At 47.0% G+C, this 13,854-nt stretch overlaps 1 protein-coding gene across 1 annotated transcript in view; it reads right to left on the bottom strand.

The window, feature by feature from the left end:
- Positions 1–13,854, bottom strand: part of LOC126335170 (ubiquitin carboxyl-terminal hydrolase 7) — a 211,638-nt gene that overhangs the window by 89,780 nt on the left and 108,004 nt on the right. The window contains exon 11 of the mRNA XM_049998152.1: positions 6,198–6,351. Within this exon, the coding sequence (XP_049854109.1) occupies positions 6,198–6,351 (154 nt within the window). The remainder of the gene's footprint in view (positions 1–6,197; positions 6,352–13,854) is intronic.

Raw genomic sequence — 13,854 nt, 5'->3', positions numbered from 1 at the left:
CATTCATTATTTATATAATGAAATACTGCACTAGTTATGTATTTTTTGATGCTTATGACATGTTTTGAGAATTTGTTCGTGTTTTCAAGTGCAAATATGTAAATAAGTACTTGGTGTGGTATTGGAATATGCATTATTATGCATTTCTTGTACTGTAGTCATCTTTTTCAGGTTATCAGGTACTGTGCCTCATCAGTTATGTAGGAACCCCTGGCCCCACCACACACACACACACACACACACACACACACACACACACACACACACACACAAAATACATAGGTAAATACTGCACTTGATAACAAGAATAAATTCTTGAAACACGCTTTGCTCAGCATGACTAAAATACATAACTGGCGCTGTGTTTAAACTAAAATAATTTGAGCAACACAAAGTGAACAACAGTGTCAGCAAGCGCCCTAAGTGGTCATACGCCGAAACACGCTAAATGTAGTTCGACAAAGGTGTCACGATGATCACAACAATCACAAAACTATGTTTGTGCAGTGGAGACAGTTTGGAAATGGTTGTGATTGGTTCACTCGAACGAACCTAGTTATTCTCATCAGCCACTATGCCAAGTAGAGCTTGGCAGCGGCAGGAGATATGGCACGAATTGTTCCAATATTTAAACTTTACCTGTTCAAATCCACTGAGTAGAGTGCCCTTGTGTCAAGAAACTTAACCACATAATATTTGTAAACACTACTGGAGGGTCAACATCATGCCAGCATAATTTTTTTTTCTCCACAAACATTTTTTGTAATGCATAATTCGTGGGAAAATTATAAATATGTAGATGCAAAAAAAAAATCTTGTAAATGACTTGAAAACGTTAATTCCGGGAATGTAAAAGCGGGTTTATACTGTATCTGATATATGTCACCTATATTCGTTTGAGTTTGTTGTGGTTGTACATATCGCTGGGGTTTTTATTCATTCATTTCTTTCGCATGAAACCAGTCTCAGAGAGCAATTGAATGAACACAGTTGACACGGTGCAGTGGTGTTTTGACTGAGTTATTCATTCTCTCCTTTTCAAGTGAAAGCAGTCATCAATTTTCCTGTCAGTTGAAGCTTGTATTCATGCGTTCTTTCAACTGAAAGCACTATTTAGTGGTTTAGCTGATCGAGTTATCCAGTTACTCTTCTGAGTGAAAGCAGTCTTTAGTAATTTCATTAGATGAAGTAAAACAGTGGTATACAATACAAACTGGGGTGCACATACCCTCAGGTGCACATGATGACAAGTAATAAACACATTCATTTCATTATGTAGTGAAAGATTAATACTTATTTTCACCATGTAAAACTGATAAACAGATTGCTGTGCAATAAACTGTTCCAGGTACAATTAACACATAACTAATAAAGCTTTGTAGGAGTACAATACTGAGCAAGCTTAGGAGTTTATAATGAAGAAAGGAACATTGACAATTTTTGCAACTGTTTGTGTTATGTTTTACCAGAAAGAGATTATGTTCATAAATAAAATTAAAATTTGTGACAGTGCCTGTATCACGCACACTCCACTTCATTGTCCTGCAGTTGCCATGACCTGGGTCGCAGCCAGCACAAGGTGGTGGCGCAGTGGCCAGTTACCACTAGTGCAGGTCCTCGCAGTGCAGCGCTTTTAATAGCTGCAGCACCACCTCATGGTGCCGGCTGTGACTCTGGCCCTGGCAGCCGCAAGAGGAGGCTATGGCGGCAGTGTCGCGTGCCCACCCCCCAATGACTAAGGAAAAGGTGAAAAAGTATGTTAGTAAAAATCACTCAAACCAGAGACTGAGCAAAATAATTCATATAACAGCTGCAACCGACATACTTGAGTCAGCTGATTCTCTTGCACTGAATAAAATCACTCCAATCTGGTCAATTTCAACTGGAAAAAAGGGGTTGAATGAAAAAATAAATTGACTGCATTTGTTAAAATCATTCGGTTGTCCCATCACTATCCCTGGGTAGTCATCCTAATGTATTTTCAAGCCCACCCGGTTGGCCGTACAGTCTAACGCACGGCTTTCCGGGCGGCAAGAAGGGCCTGGTCCCCGCCACGAATCCGCCTGGCGTATTTGTGTCGAGGTCCGGTGAACTGGCCAGTCTGTAGATGGTTTTTAGGCGGTTTTCCATCTGACTTGGCGAATGCGGGCTGGTTCCCCTTATTCTGCCCCAGTTACACTGTGTCGGCGATTGCTGCGCAAACAAGTTCTCCACGTACGTGTACACCACCTTTACTCTACCACGCAAACATAGGCCTTACACTCATCTGGTGCGAGACATTTCCTTTGGGGTCCACCGAAGGCCGAACCGCAGAATAACCCTGGGTTCGATGTGGGGCCGCGGAGGGGTGAAGTAGACTGCGGTAGTCATCGTGGGGTTGTGGACCACTGCGACTGCAGTGGGAACGGAGCCCCTCTGTCGTTTCTAGATCCCCAGTTAACATACAGTACAATACATACAATGTATTTTCAAATGGCATATGATTCGGGAGACAGGCTGACCCTCACCTCCACCCTATGAGAACTGGGCCTAGATGAGAATGCCACTGGATTAGTTCAGGTTACTCTGAGGAACACCAAATTTAGTTGCTAGCTTTCAGCGAGTTTCACTATTCCAACAGGAATTTGAGTAAGTGATGGCCTCTTGTACATATTCTTCAATTACATACTGAAGATCATCAGCAAATGGGCTTACACACTACCATCAGGAACTAGAAATAAGATTGGATACAATGAAGATAGCCTCAATATACCCTGCCTAGTCTTTGTAGATGCCCTTGACTTAGTAGCCTACAACAGACGAGACTACATACCAATTACATATCATCTACAGCAATGCAGCTAAGGTAAGTGTAAAGGTCAGTATAAAAAACAGAGTTTGCTACTAACAAAAATAGAGCTCCCTCAGCAATTCCACTAAAAGGTACCACCATTTATAAAGCCCTGCAGTCAAGAATACAGGAGAGTGGATTTCTGCAAATGTGTGAGAAATTAACAATAGATAGCAAATGTGCCAAGTTGGAGAGGGTCTACCACTACTGCAAGAACCTTAAACTCAACTATCACAACTCAGTAGTAAAGTCCTCCATATTCAACATCTCTGAACGTCTGCTGATGGACAGGAAGTGCACCCACTATGGAAACTAGAGCTCAAGGAATAAAAATCCTCAGGAAGGAGCAAAGGCCAATAATAGAAGAGGATGGCACCTACAGGGTGAGAAATGAAAGTGAGTTTTACTATCTCCAAAAATACATAATCACACCTACAAAGAAAAAGTGACTGGCCTCCTATGGACAGCTGAGCTACAGGGCTGGTACATGTCCCTCATTGTGCGCGCGCACATGTGTGTGCATGAGAGAGAGATAGATAGATAGAGATAGAGAGGGGGGGGGGGGTGGAGGGAGGAGGTGCAGCCTCACCTTAGCAGTGTGTGCGTGTGCGTGTGTGTGTGTGTGTGTGTGTGTGTGGTGGTGGTGGTGGTGGTGGTGGTGGTGGGAGGGGGGGGGGGGGGGGGGAGCTTACAAATGTTTCCAATTTTGCTTATGTTCACACCCACCACTCAATACCTCAACTACATATGGTGAGCTGTTGCCTTTCCTCCTGTTATTTGCATCATATGAAGGACTTTCGATTATCATATTTATAACTGTAACCATCTTCTATCACTTTTCAGGCCACATTTCATTCAGTTCGCAAAATCATTCCTGTAAAAGTTGGCCTTTGGTAGCTCTCATACTACATCACCTGATACATGGAAATAATGTCTTACAGCAATATGGCTTTGTGTAAGTGGTGTAACATACCCCTTACAGAGACAGAAATTTTAGGGATTCTCAGTGATCCAGACTACTGTTGTGCTGAATTGAGTGATTTCTAGAGTGTCTTCAAATATACTTCCTGAAGACAATAAACACCAAAATACAAATAACTTATTTTGGAAGAAATCCAAATATAAATGCTGTTACCTATAAGCAAAAATACCCAAACTCAAGCTGAAAGTATTACCTGTCAACCACCCACGATTGAAAGGTATTGCTAGGAACATTTAACTAGGAAATATACTGGAAGCCTAGTATTTATTATTTCTATGCTGAATATTTAATGTCACATAGCAATGACTAAATAATAGTAAGAAAGGAATCTTACCCATTTTACACAAATGAGTTGGATATAAATGAACTAAAAGCTTTTAGTGGACTCCTGAATTTGTTAGGGTGTATGACTGCTGCTCATAAAGTTTTGTTATTGTCAGACTCAGGAGTTACCATTCCATGTGTAGGCTACCAATAATAAAACACAGGCAGCTGTGTTCGTAGTGATGCTGGAACTGGGAAGAAGCATGGACTGCTGACGAATGGCTGTGGACACTATCACATGTGGGCCTGTAATATCTCATAGTGACATTTTGCAACAATTAACCTCACATCCAATATTGCAATTGATAAATGTAAAACTTAAGATTGTGTGAGGTACTGCCAAACTGGACAAGCAACAGTGGTCACCAAAATTTATACCTAATCACAATTCAGTGTGTATATTTCTGTCATGGCCATATCGATATAATATAGTCCTGAAAGGAATAAGGCAGTTGTATTATTGTCTACGATGCACTATGATCAAAAAATGAGCTTCAACATCGAAAGCTAAACAGAACAAATAATTACTACAACACTAAGGCTTATGTTGACAGCTTCCATCAACTTTACAGGAATTATTCAGTAGATAGTCATTGATAATTTTGTTGTTGTTCCCATAATTGAATATTGCCGAGATTAATAGTGTCAGTATTCTGAGATGCCTAGTGGCAGTTTGCAAATTTATTTTTTTTTATTGAGGGAGGGTCCTCAGCATGTTAGCCTACATGAAAAACTAGAACAGTTACAGATATTCCTGAAAGTTTCTTGTATCATCTGATATCCATATTCTTCAATTGGCGCAACTTTTTCTATGGAGTTTGGTTGTAGTCTTCGAGCTCTGTTGTGCTTCAGTTCTTATGCTTTTCTTTCTTAGAATTACACCAAAGTTGGTGGGGAAAAAAATAGTGATAGCACAATCCCCCTTTTTTTTACACTGTTAACTGAAGTGGAAAAATTGTGTAAAATTTTGCTTTCCTCACTGATGGGCTTAATTCAGACAAATGTAAATGTAAAGACAGTATCATATCAGTCCCAGTCTTAGGAAGTACTACCGTCATTACAATATTGTGTGAAGAGTCTGAAAAGTACCACAGAGGATGTAACTGCATTACCGCTTTTAAGAAATGACTAAGTCTGATATGCTTTAATGTAAATTTTTCAACATTACTGACTTTGAATTCAAAACGGCACAAACTGTGATACACCAAACTTCAAAATATCACAAACAGTGAATAAAGGAAAGAAAATGCTTATGTCTAGCTGAATCTGTGTGAGCATGTACTCCGATGTAAAACAACAAGTAACTGCATTAACAGAAACCAATCTTCCTCTGGTTTTATGTCACCTGCTTTTAGTGTCTTTATCTTGCTATAGAAGAAGTGAAATTAAATATTGAAACCAAATTTAAAAACTAAATTCTTCATCTTACATTGAAATATCAGTCCCAAGAGCTGCTTCGGTTAATGGTAATATAAATGAAGGGTAATCATTGAGCAAAGGCTTTGCATCATCAGGGCATTTGATAATTTTATTGCTAAAATCATGACAACACAAGAATTTAAATACAGAAAGGTGAGAAAACACAGGGAGTATTAATTTGCATTCTGCTGTCTCTCCCCCTTTCCACTCTCTCCTCAAAAGTACAAAATGGAACAACATAGCACAAAAGAAAAAAAATAGATTAATGTAGAAGCACAACCATACACACAGACAAAAAATTGTATTTCTCACACATACAGTCAACTTTCTCAGAAGTGCTACTGAGCAAGGGAGGAATCTAAGTGGTCTTCCTTTTCTTGGCAATTCTGTGCAAGAGTGGTGCAAAATATGACCTTATGGTGACCCTAGCATACAATACTAACAAAGCCTAATTCTTTAACTAAAATTTTTAAATATGAAGTAATTTTGCTATTATTGCTTATCAAGCCAAGTGCCTCCACTAAGATGACAGTCATCAAGTAGCTATTACGGAAATTATGTGATAATTTTATGTCTAAATACATATACCATAAAGAACTTTCATCATAACTTCAGCATTACAGATGCTAAAAGATGCCATACCTTTCCATCACCTTTGGGATTTATAAAAACTACATAGTGGCCACCATGATTATCTCCACTATGTACCAGAACTGCATGAAGTGTGTAATCTGCTCTTGTTGGCTCAGGTTGCTGCAAGTATGGCTCAAGACTTATTTTTTCATAGAATTCAAACCTGAAAGATGATGGACTTGTAGTAAATTATTTCTTCACACATTAAAAAAATTAGAATTCCAAGAAGTAGTAAACTAATACTGAAGAAAATTACACTGAAAAATTTTGTCGGAACTGACTCAAGTAACAAGTGGCACTGTTACAAGTAAGGTAAATAAGCAATGAGCCATTGTTTTTAAACTAAAATGCAACCTCTTCACTTATTACATAGATTCACACCTCAGGACTGAACAAGTTTTCATACCACTGTTGTGCATCCCAGGAAGGAAAGGAATGTGAAACTACAACGGATGAAACTAACAATGAATGTGAAACTTAGTACATTTGAATTATACATTTTATGTGGCCCAGACCCATTAGTGAAAGAGAGTAACAGTAGCTGGTACACCCGGGAGGGGGGGGGGACCTCCTGTCATCATTTTCATACACATACAATAAAGAACATTTGTCACAGAGCCCCATGCTCTTATTCCTTTATGCATTCACAGTAAGCAATCCAAGAAGCCAGTCAGAGAGGCAGAGAGAACACAAGACAGAATGAACATTTATTTTGCTTGGCAGATTCCTTAGCAAACTGAACACTATTCTCGGTGACAACCAGTTAAAATATGCTTGGGAATTTGTTTTTATGCACAGTTACTAATGTTTATTTTACACATGCCATGCCATGACATACTGACATACGCAAATGAAATTAACGATAAACATAATAGTTTCTCATTTCAAGATAATGCAAAGTAAAACATACTCAAGGCAATAAATTATGAACAATGCACTCTTCTTTATTTGTGTTAGGATTTCTTCAAAACAACTAGGAATAAATAAATAAACAGAAACAATATACATTCAAAAGTAACATACAACTATATACACAATTATAAATTACTAAGATATCTCTAGGTGTTTGAGACATTAAACAAACTGCAACCAAGCTGGTTTCATTGGAATTTACACTGCCCACAAAAAAAGTGAAGCACCCAGAAGAGACGGAGGGAACAGAACTTCACAGGCTGAGAGGGAATGTGATGTTATTGCAGCGATTACAAAACTGAATCAAATTTACAAAGAACTTGCACTACGGGTCCACTTATTAGTCGGAAGCCGCTGCGTCCCCTCTGGCCTGGTTGCATGCACTGTTTCAGCTGAGAAGAGTGACACAAAGCTGTTGTATTCTCTCCTGAGGCAAGCTGGCCCACAAGTGGTCTTTCATTGCTCTGATCGACTGTCATTGGTGATATGGCAGCAACCTGGGACAATGCCCCATTCTTTCAATGTTGGTACAATGGTGTTACACCTGGTGTCATGGTACGGGGAGCCATCAGGTGTGACTTCAGGCCATGTGTGGTAGTGACTGGTCCTTGGTATCCTGGATACTGTCACTGGGACAGAGTTGACATCTGAGATGGTAACAAACGTTTTATAGGTGACATATCCGAGTGTCTTGCTGGAAAGTGGAGTACCTTAATATCAAACAGACAGATAATTAGGACAAATTTCATGTGTGGAGAGAACTGTCCTATTGAAAAATGCCATCACAATAATGTTGCACAAGAGGTAAATGCTTGAGGATGCAGGATTTCCATGGCGTACTGTGGCAATGTCAGATTTCCCTCAATCACTACCACACATGGCCTGAAGTCACACCTGATGGCTCCCCGTACCATGACACCAGGTGTAACACCATTGAACCAACATTGAAAGAATGGGGCATATTCCCAGGTTGCTGCCATATCACCAATGACAGTTGATCAGAGCAATGAAAAATCTTGATTCATTAATTAACACAATGTGATTCAATTTATCAGCAGTCTATGTTTCCTGGTCACAGCACCACTCCAAAAGCAGCCATCTGCATTATGGTGTTAACAGCAGCCTACACTTGGGGCAGTAATTCCAGAGTCCGGCTGCTGCTGATCTCTGACCAACAGTGTGGGATGGCAGAATATTGCATGGCGGTCATTGAGGCACATATGTGAAGAGATTACAATGAGCTCAAAGCACATTACAGCAACCCTCCCCTGTGGTTATCATATTTGTTCAAGCAGAACACAGACAAGTTGCCTGCCCTCACGTTTTCATACAATCCAACCTCTAAAGCACTATCACATTTGAATGCTCCACAAGTCAGGATATGGCACGATTTGTCCAGTCGGCCAACTGGAGGCCCTTAATGAGGCTCCCTTCAACTGTCAGGTGCTGATAACACTTACTGCCCGATGCTGTTCGCACCCCTTACGTACGCTATCAGGCATGGTAACAACACTAAACACGAACACCACCAATGCACTATGGTGGCCATTGTTTCTATCGCAAACTATTATTTAAAGAATCGTTGATTGAGAGAGGGAGAGGGAGAGGGAGGGGGGGGGGGAGAGAGAGAGAGAGAGGGAGAGAGAGGGAGAATATGCGACTAGGTCTTCTGGGTGCTTCACCTTTTTGTCAGACAGTGTATTATGGCAGTCATGTGTGCCATGGGTACCGCAAAAAAGGAAAGAATATATTCCGACAGCTCAGTAGTCCAGATCAAGAAATGTGTGTCCACAGAAATTACATATGCTCGGGGACCAAATATGCTTTGGAACAAAATCGCAGTAATGCTTCCCGATATGGTTATCAAGAACAAGCTGGGGCAATTACGAGTGAAAACACTGGAATAATTTGAAGCCCGTATTTATGCACAGTATCTACCATGAGCTTTGAGACAAATCTTCGCATGCGATCCTCGGAAAGTGGGAGCTTACAAACGAAAGTCCATTGGTTGAAGTACAGGACAAATATACAAGACATGTTAGCGAATTATATGACTACAATGCCCTGTTTATATGGTTTTCACCCACCACTCTGATAAATGAGAAGCCAAGTGATCAACAACAGCAAACTGGTTGGAGAAGACCAATAATGGCCGACAACATTTCACTCACACAAATTCTGCCTTCCATGTCCAAGCCAACCAAAACTGTATCGTTACTGATATCTTACTCAGGGGAAATGCCACAGGGTAAAACTAATTGACATTCCATGTCTTAACTCATTTTACAACACTACTTTTGTGATCATATTATCAGACTTAATACATTTTTTATCTTCTCTTTTCCTACTACGCAGTAGTAAATTAAAAAAAAAAAAAGGTAAAGTAGCTGTCAGTGAGTAAATTCTACAACACGAAATGTATCTTACGTAACAAACAATATAAAATCAACAGCTGGAATCTTTATACAAAAATATTGATGCATTTTGTCTCAATATTGCCCATAGATTACAGCTATTAACATATTAAGTTCCCAAGTAAGAAGGAATCGCCTGGCATTTCATAGAGCATATGTGGAGCCCAGTACATGTCTTGTAAAACAAATCCCCATTATCAACATCAATATAAATTTTGAATTATCTGTCATATATATACTCAATATACTGAAAAACCTGCAAATAATGAACTGTAAATGATATGTCAGGAGTAGTGTATACAGTCTCCAAACTTCTTTTCTTCGTCTTTTGTTACTATTTTATGTCCCACTGATAACTATTCATTTTTACTCCTGTTCCTCCTCTCTTTCAACTGTACGAATACAGGTCCTGCCTGGAGATCTATGTTGTGTCAGTATCACTCTGGTATATACTTTGCTCATCAAGAAAGTTAGAGGACATCAGACTGTCCAGTTTCATACTCAGTAGCTTCTGCATCACATTCCAATACTACGTTAGGTAGTTTGTCTTGTTAACTGCTTTGTATCATGTTTTTCTCAATAATCGTAGTTGTGGCTGGCCACTATGTTCTGCAGAGCCAAAGCTGTATTAATATTCACAATAAATAGGGCAATGTAAACTGAGGAATGATGAATCATCACCGCTAGCTTTGGAAATGGATATCATTTTTGTCTAACATCCCTTTCTACTCGCTGTTCACACTTATTTTGTTCTGTCTTGCAATAAAATGCCACATCTGTTTCAGATGCACGGAAATCTGCATTACAGTGCTAATGAATGGTAAACATCTTTTGATGATGTTTCACCATTATTATCCTGCAGTCATCTTTTTACAGTGAGTAATGATTAAAAGTGATAACACCTACAAATATTTTTTCTTCCTATCATAACTGCTTTCATATTGCATAAATTATGTGTGTAGGTACTGCTAAAACTCAGCAAACATTGTTGATCAAATAAAATAACCCACACTGTAGAAAACCTTGGGAACAATTGTTTCGTAAGAAAAATTAACTTAATAAAAACTAAAATTACAAAGAGACAGTATGACTGGCCAGAGGAAGGAAGTGTAATTCTAAGCACTGCTGATGGACATCAGGAGAGGAGGAGGAGGAGATGAGGGGGGGGGAGGGAGGGAGGGGGAGATGAGGGGGGGGAGGAGGGAGGGGGAGATGAGGGGGAGGAGGAGGGAGGGGGAGATGAGGGGGAGGAGGAGGGAGGGGGAGATGAGGGGGAGGAGGGGGGAGGGGGAGATGAGGGGGAGGGGGAGATGAGAGGGAGGGGGAGATGAGAGGGAGGGGGAGATGAGAGGGAGGGGGAGATGAGAGGGAGGGGGAGATGAGAGGGAGGGGGAGATGAGAGGGAGGGGGAGATGAGAGGGAGGGGGAGATGAGAGGGAGGGGGAGATGAGGGAGGGGGAGATGAGGGAGGGGGAGATGAGGGAGGGGGAGATGAGGGAGGGGGAGATGAGGGAGGGGGAGATGAGGGAGGGGGAGATGAGGGAGGGGGAGATGAGGGAGGGGGAGATGAGGGAGGGGGAGATGAGGGAGGGGGAGATGAGGGAGGGGGAGATGAGGGAGGGGGAGATGAGGGAGGGGGAGATGAGGGAGGGGGGGAGATGAGGGAGGGGGGGAGATGAGGGGGAGGGGGAGATGAGGGGGGAGGGGGGGAGATGAGGGGGAGGGGGGGAGATGAGGGGAGGGGGGGAGATGAGGGGGAGGGGGGAGATGAGGGGGAGGGGGAGATGAGGGAGGGGGAGATGAGGGAGGGGGAGATGAGGGAGGGGGAGATGAGGGAGGGGGAGATGAGGGAGGGGGAGATGAGGGAGGGGGAGATGAGGGAGGGGGAGATGAGGGAGGGGGAGATGAGGGAGGGGGAGATGAGGGGGAGGAGGAGGGAGGGGGAGGAGGAGGGAGGAGGAGGGAGGGGGAGGAGGGAGGGAGGAGGAGGGAGGGGAGGAGGAGGGAGGGGGAGGAGGAGGGAGGGGGAGATGAGGGGGAGGAGGAGGGAGGGGGAGATGAGGGGGAGGAGGAGGAGGGGGAGATGAGGGGGAGGAGGAGGGAGGGGGAGATGAGGGGGAGGAGGAGGGAGGGGGAGATGAGGGGGAGGAGGAGGGAGGGGGAGATGAGGGGGAGGAGGAGGGAGGGGGAGATGAGGGGGAGGAGGAGGGAGGGGGAGATGAGGGGGAGGAGGAGGGAGGGGGAGATGAGGGGGAGGAGGAGGGAGGGGGAGATGAGGGGGAGGAGGAGGGAGGGGGAGATGAGGGGGAGGAGGAGGGAGGGGGAGATGAGGGGGAGGAGGAGGGAGGGGAGATGAGGGGGAGGAGGAGGGAGGGGGAGATGAGGGGGAGGAGGAGGGAGGGGGAGATGAGGGGAGGAGGAGGGAGGGGGAGAGGGGAGGGGAGATGAGGGGGAGGAGGAGGGAGGGGGAGATGAGGGGGAGGAGGAGGGAGGGGGAGATGAGGGGGAGGAGGAGGGAGGGGGGAGATGAGGGGGAGGAGGAGGGAGGGGGAGATGAGGGGGAGGAGGAGGGAGGGGGAGATGAGGGGGTGAGGAGGAGGGGAGGGGGAGATGAGGGGGAGGAGGAGGGAGGGGGAGATGAGGGGGAGGAGGAGGGAGGGGGAGATGAGGGGGAGGAGGAGGGAGGGGGAGTGAGGGGGAGGAGGAGGGGGAGGAGGAGGGAGGGGAGATGAGGGGGGAGGAGGAGGGAGGGGGGAGATGAGGAGGGGAGTGAGGGGGGGAGGAGGAGGGAGGGGGAGATGAGGGGGGGAGGAGGAGGGAGGGGGAGATGAGGGGGAGGAGGAGGGAGGGGGAGATGAGGGCGGAGGAGGAGGGAGGGGGAGATGAGGGGGAGGAGGAGGGAGGGGGAGATGAGGGGGAGGAGGAGGGAGGGGGAGATGAGGGGGAGGAGGAGGGAGGGGGGATGAGGGGGAGGAGGAGGGAGGGGGAGATGAGGGGGAGGAGGAGGGAGGGGGAGATGAGGGGGAGGAGGAGGGAGGGGGAGATGAGGGGAGGAGGAGGGAGGGGGAGATGAGGGGGAGGAGGAGGGAGGGGGAGATGAGGGGGAGGAGGAGGGAGGGGGAGATGAGGGGGAGGAGGAGGGAGGGGAGATGAGGGGAGGAGGAGGGAGGGGGAGATGAGGGGGAGGAGGATGGGAGGGGAGATGGAGGGGGAGGAGGAGGGAGGGGGAGATGATGAGGGGGAGAGGAGGAGGGGGAGATGAGGGGGAGGAGGAGGGAGGGGGAGATGAGGGGGAGGAGGAGGGAGGGGGAGATGAGGGGGAGGAGGAGGGAGGGGGAGATGAGGGGGAGGAGGAGGGAGGGGGAGATGAGGGGGAGGAGGAGGGAGGGGGAGATGAGGGGGAGGAGGAGGGAGGGGGAGATGAGGGGGAGGAGGAGGGAGGGGGGAGATGAGGGGGAGGAGGAGGGAGGGGGAGATGAGGGGGAGGAGGAGGGAGGGGGGAGTGAGGGGGAGGAGGAGGGGAGGGGGAGATGAGGGGGAGGAGGAGGGAGGGGAGATGAGGGGGAGGGGGAGGGAGGGGGAGATGAGGGGGAGGAGGAGGGAGGGGGAGAGATGTGGGGGAGGAGGAGTGAGGGTGGAGAGGAGGGAGGTGGAGGAGGGAGGGGGGAGGTGGTGGGAGGGGAACTCGCGAGCTAGGGATCGATCGCGGTGCCGCCGGCCGAAGGGGTGGGGGGGGAGAGAGAGTACACGAGTGCGCGAGGGGGCAAAGACAGCCAGCGCGCCGGCCCCCGCTGCCGCAAGAGCCCCGCCCAGCGCCCTGCGACCCAGACGCAGCAGCCACGCTGCGCCAACGACAGCGCGCCCCCGCTGCGCCCCCCGCACCGCCGCCGAACACGCTGAGCCACCGAACCCGCCGACGCACCCCCGCAGCGCCACCGCCCGCCGCCGCCCCCCGCTGCGCCCAGCCCGCCGCCGCCCCGCTGCGCCCCAGCCCGCCGCCGCCACCGCTGCGCCCCACGCCCGCCGCCGCCCCCGCTGGACACACCCGACCGCACGCACGCACACCGCTGAGAACCAAGCCGCCCGACGCACGCCGCTGGCGACCCCCGCCGCCGCCGCCCCCGCTGCGCCCCCGCCCGCCGCGCCCCGATGCGCTACCCCCCCCGCCCGCAGCAGACCCAGCTGCTGCGCCCCCGCCGCGCCGCACACGCTGCGACCCGCCGACGCCGCACCGCTGCAGCCCCCAGCCCGCCGCCGCCACCGCTGCGCCCCAGCCGCGCCGACCCCGCTGCGCCACGCCCGCCGCCGCCCCCGCCAGAGCCCACCGCCCGCCGCCGCCC

Source organism: Schistocerca gregaria, chromosome 2, assembly GCF_023897955.1.
Source record: "Schistocerca gregaria isolate iqSchGreg1 chromosome 2, iqSchGreg1.2, whole genome shotgun sequence".
Taxonomy (NCBI): Eukaryota; Metazoa; Arthropoda; class Insecta; order Orthoptera; family Acrididae; genus Schistocerca; species Schistocerca gregaria.
This window is presented reverse-complemented; position numbering and strand designations above follow the sequence as displayed.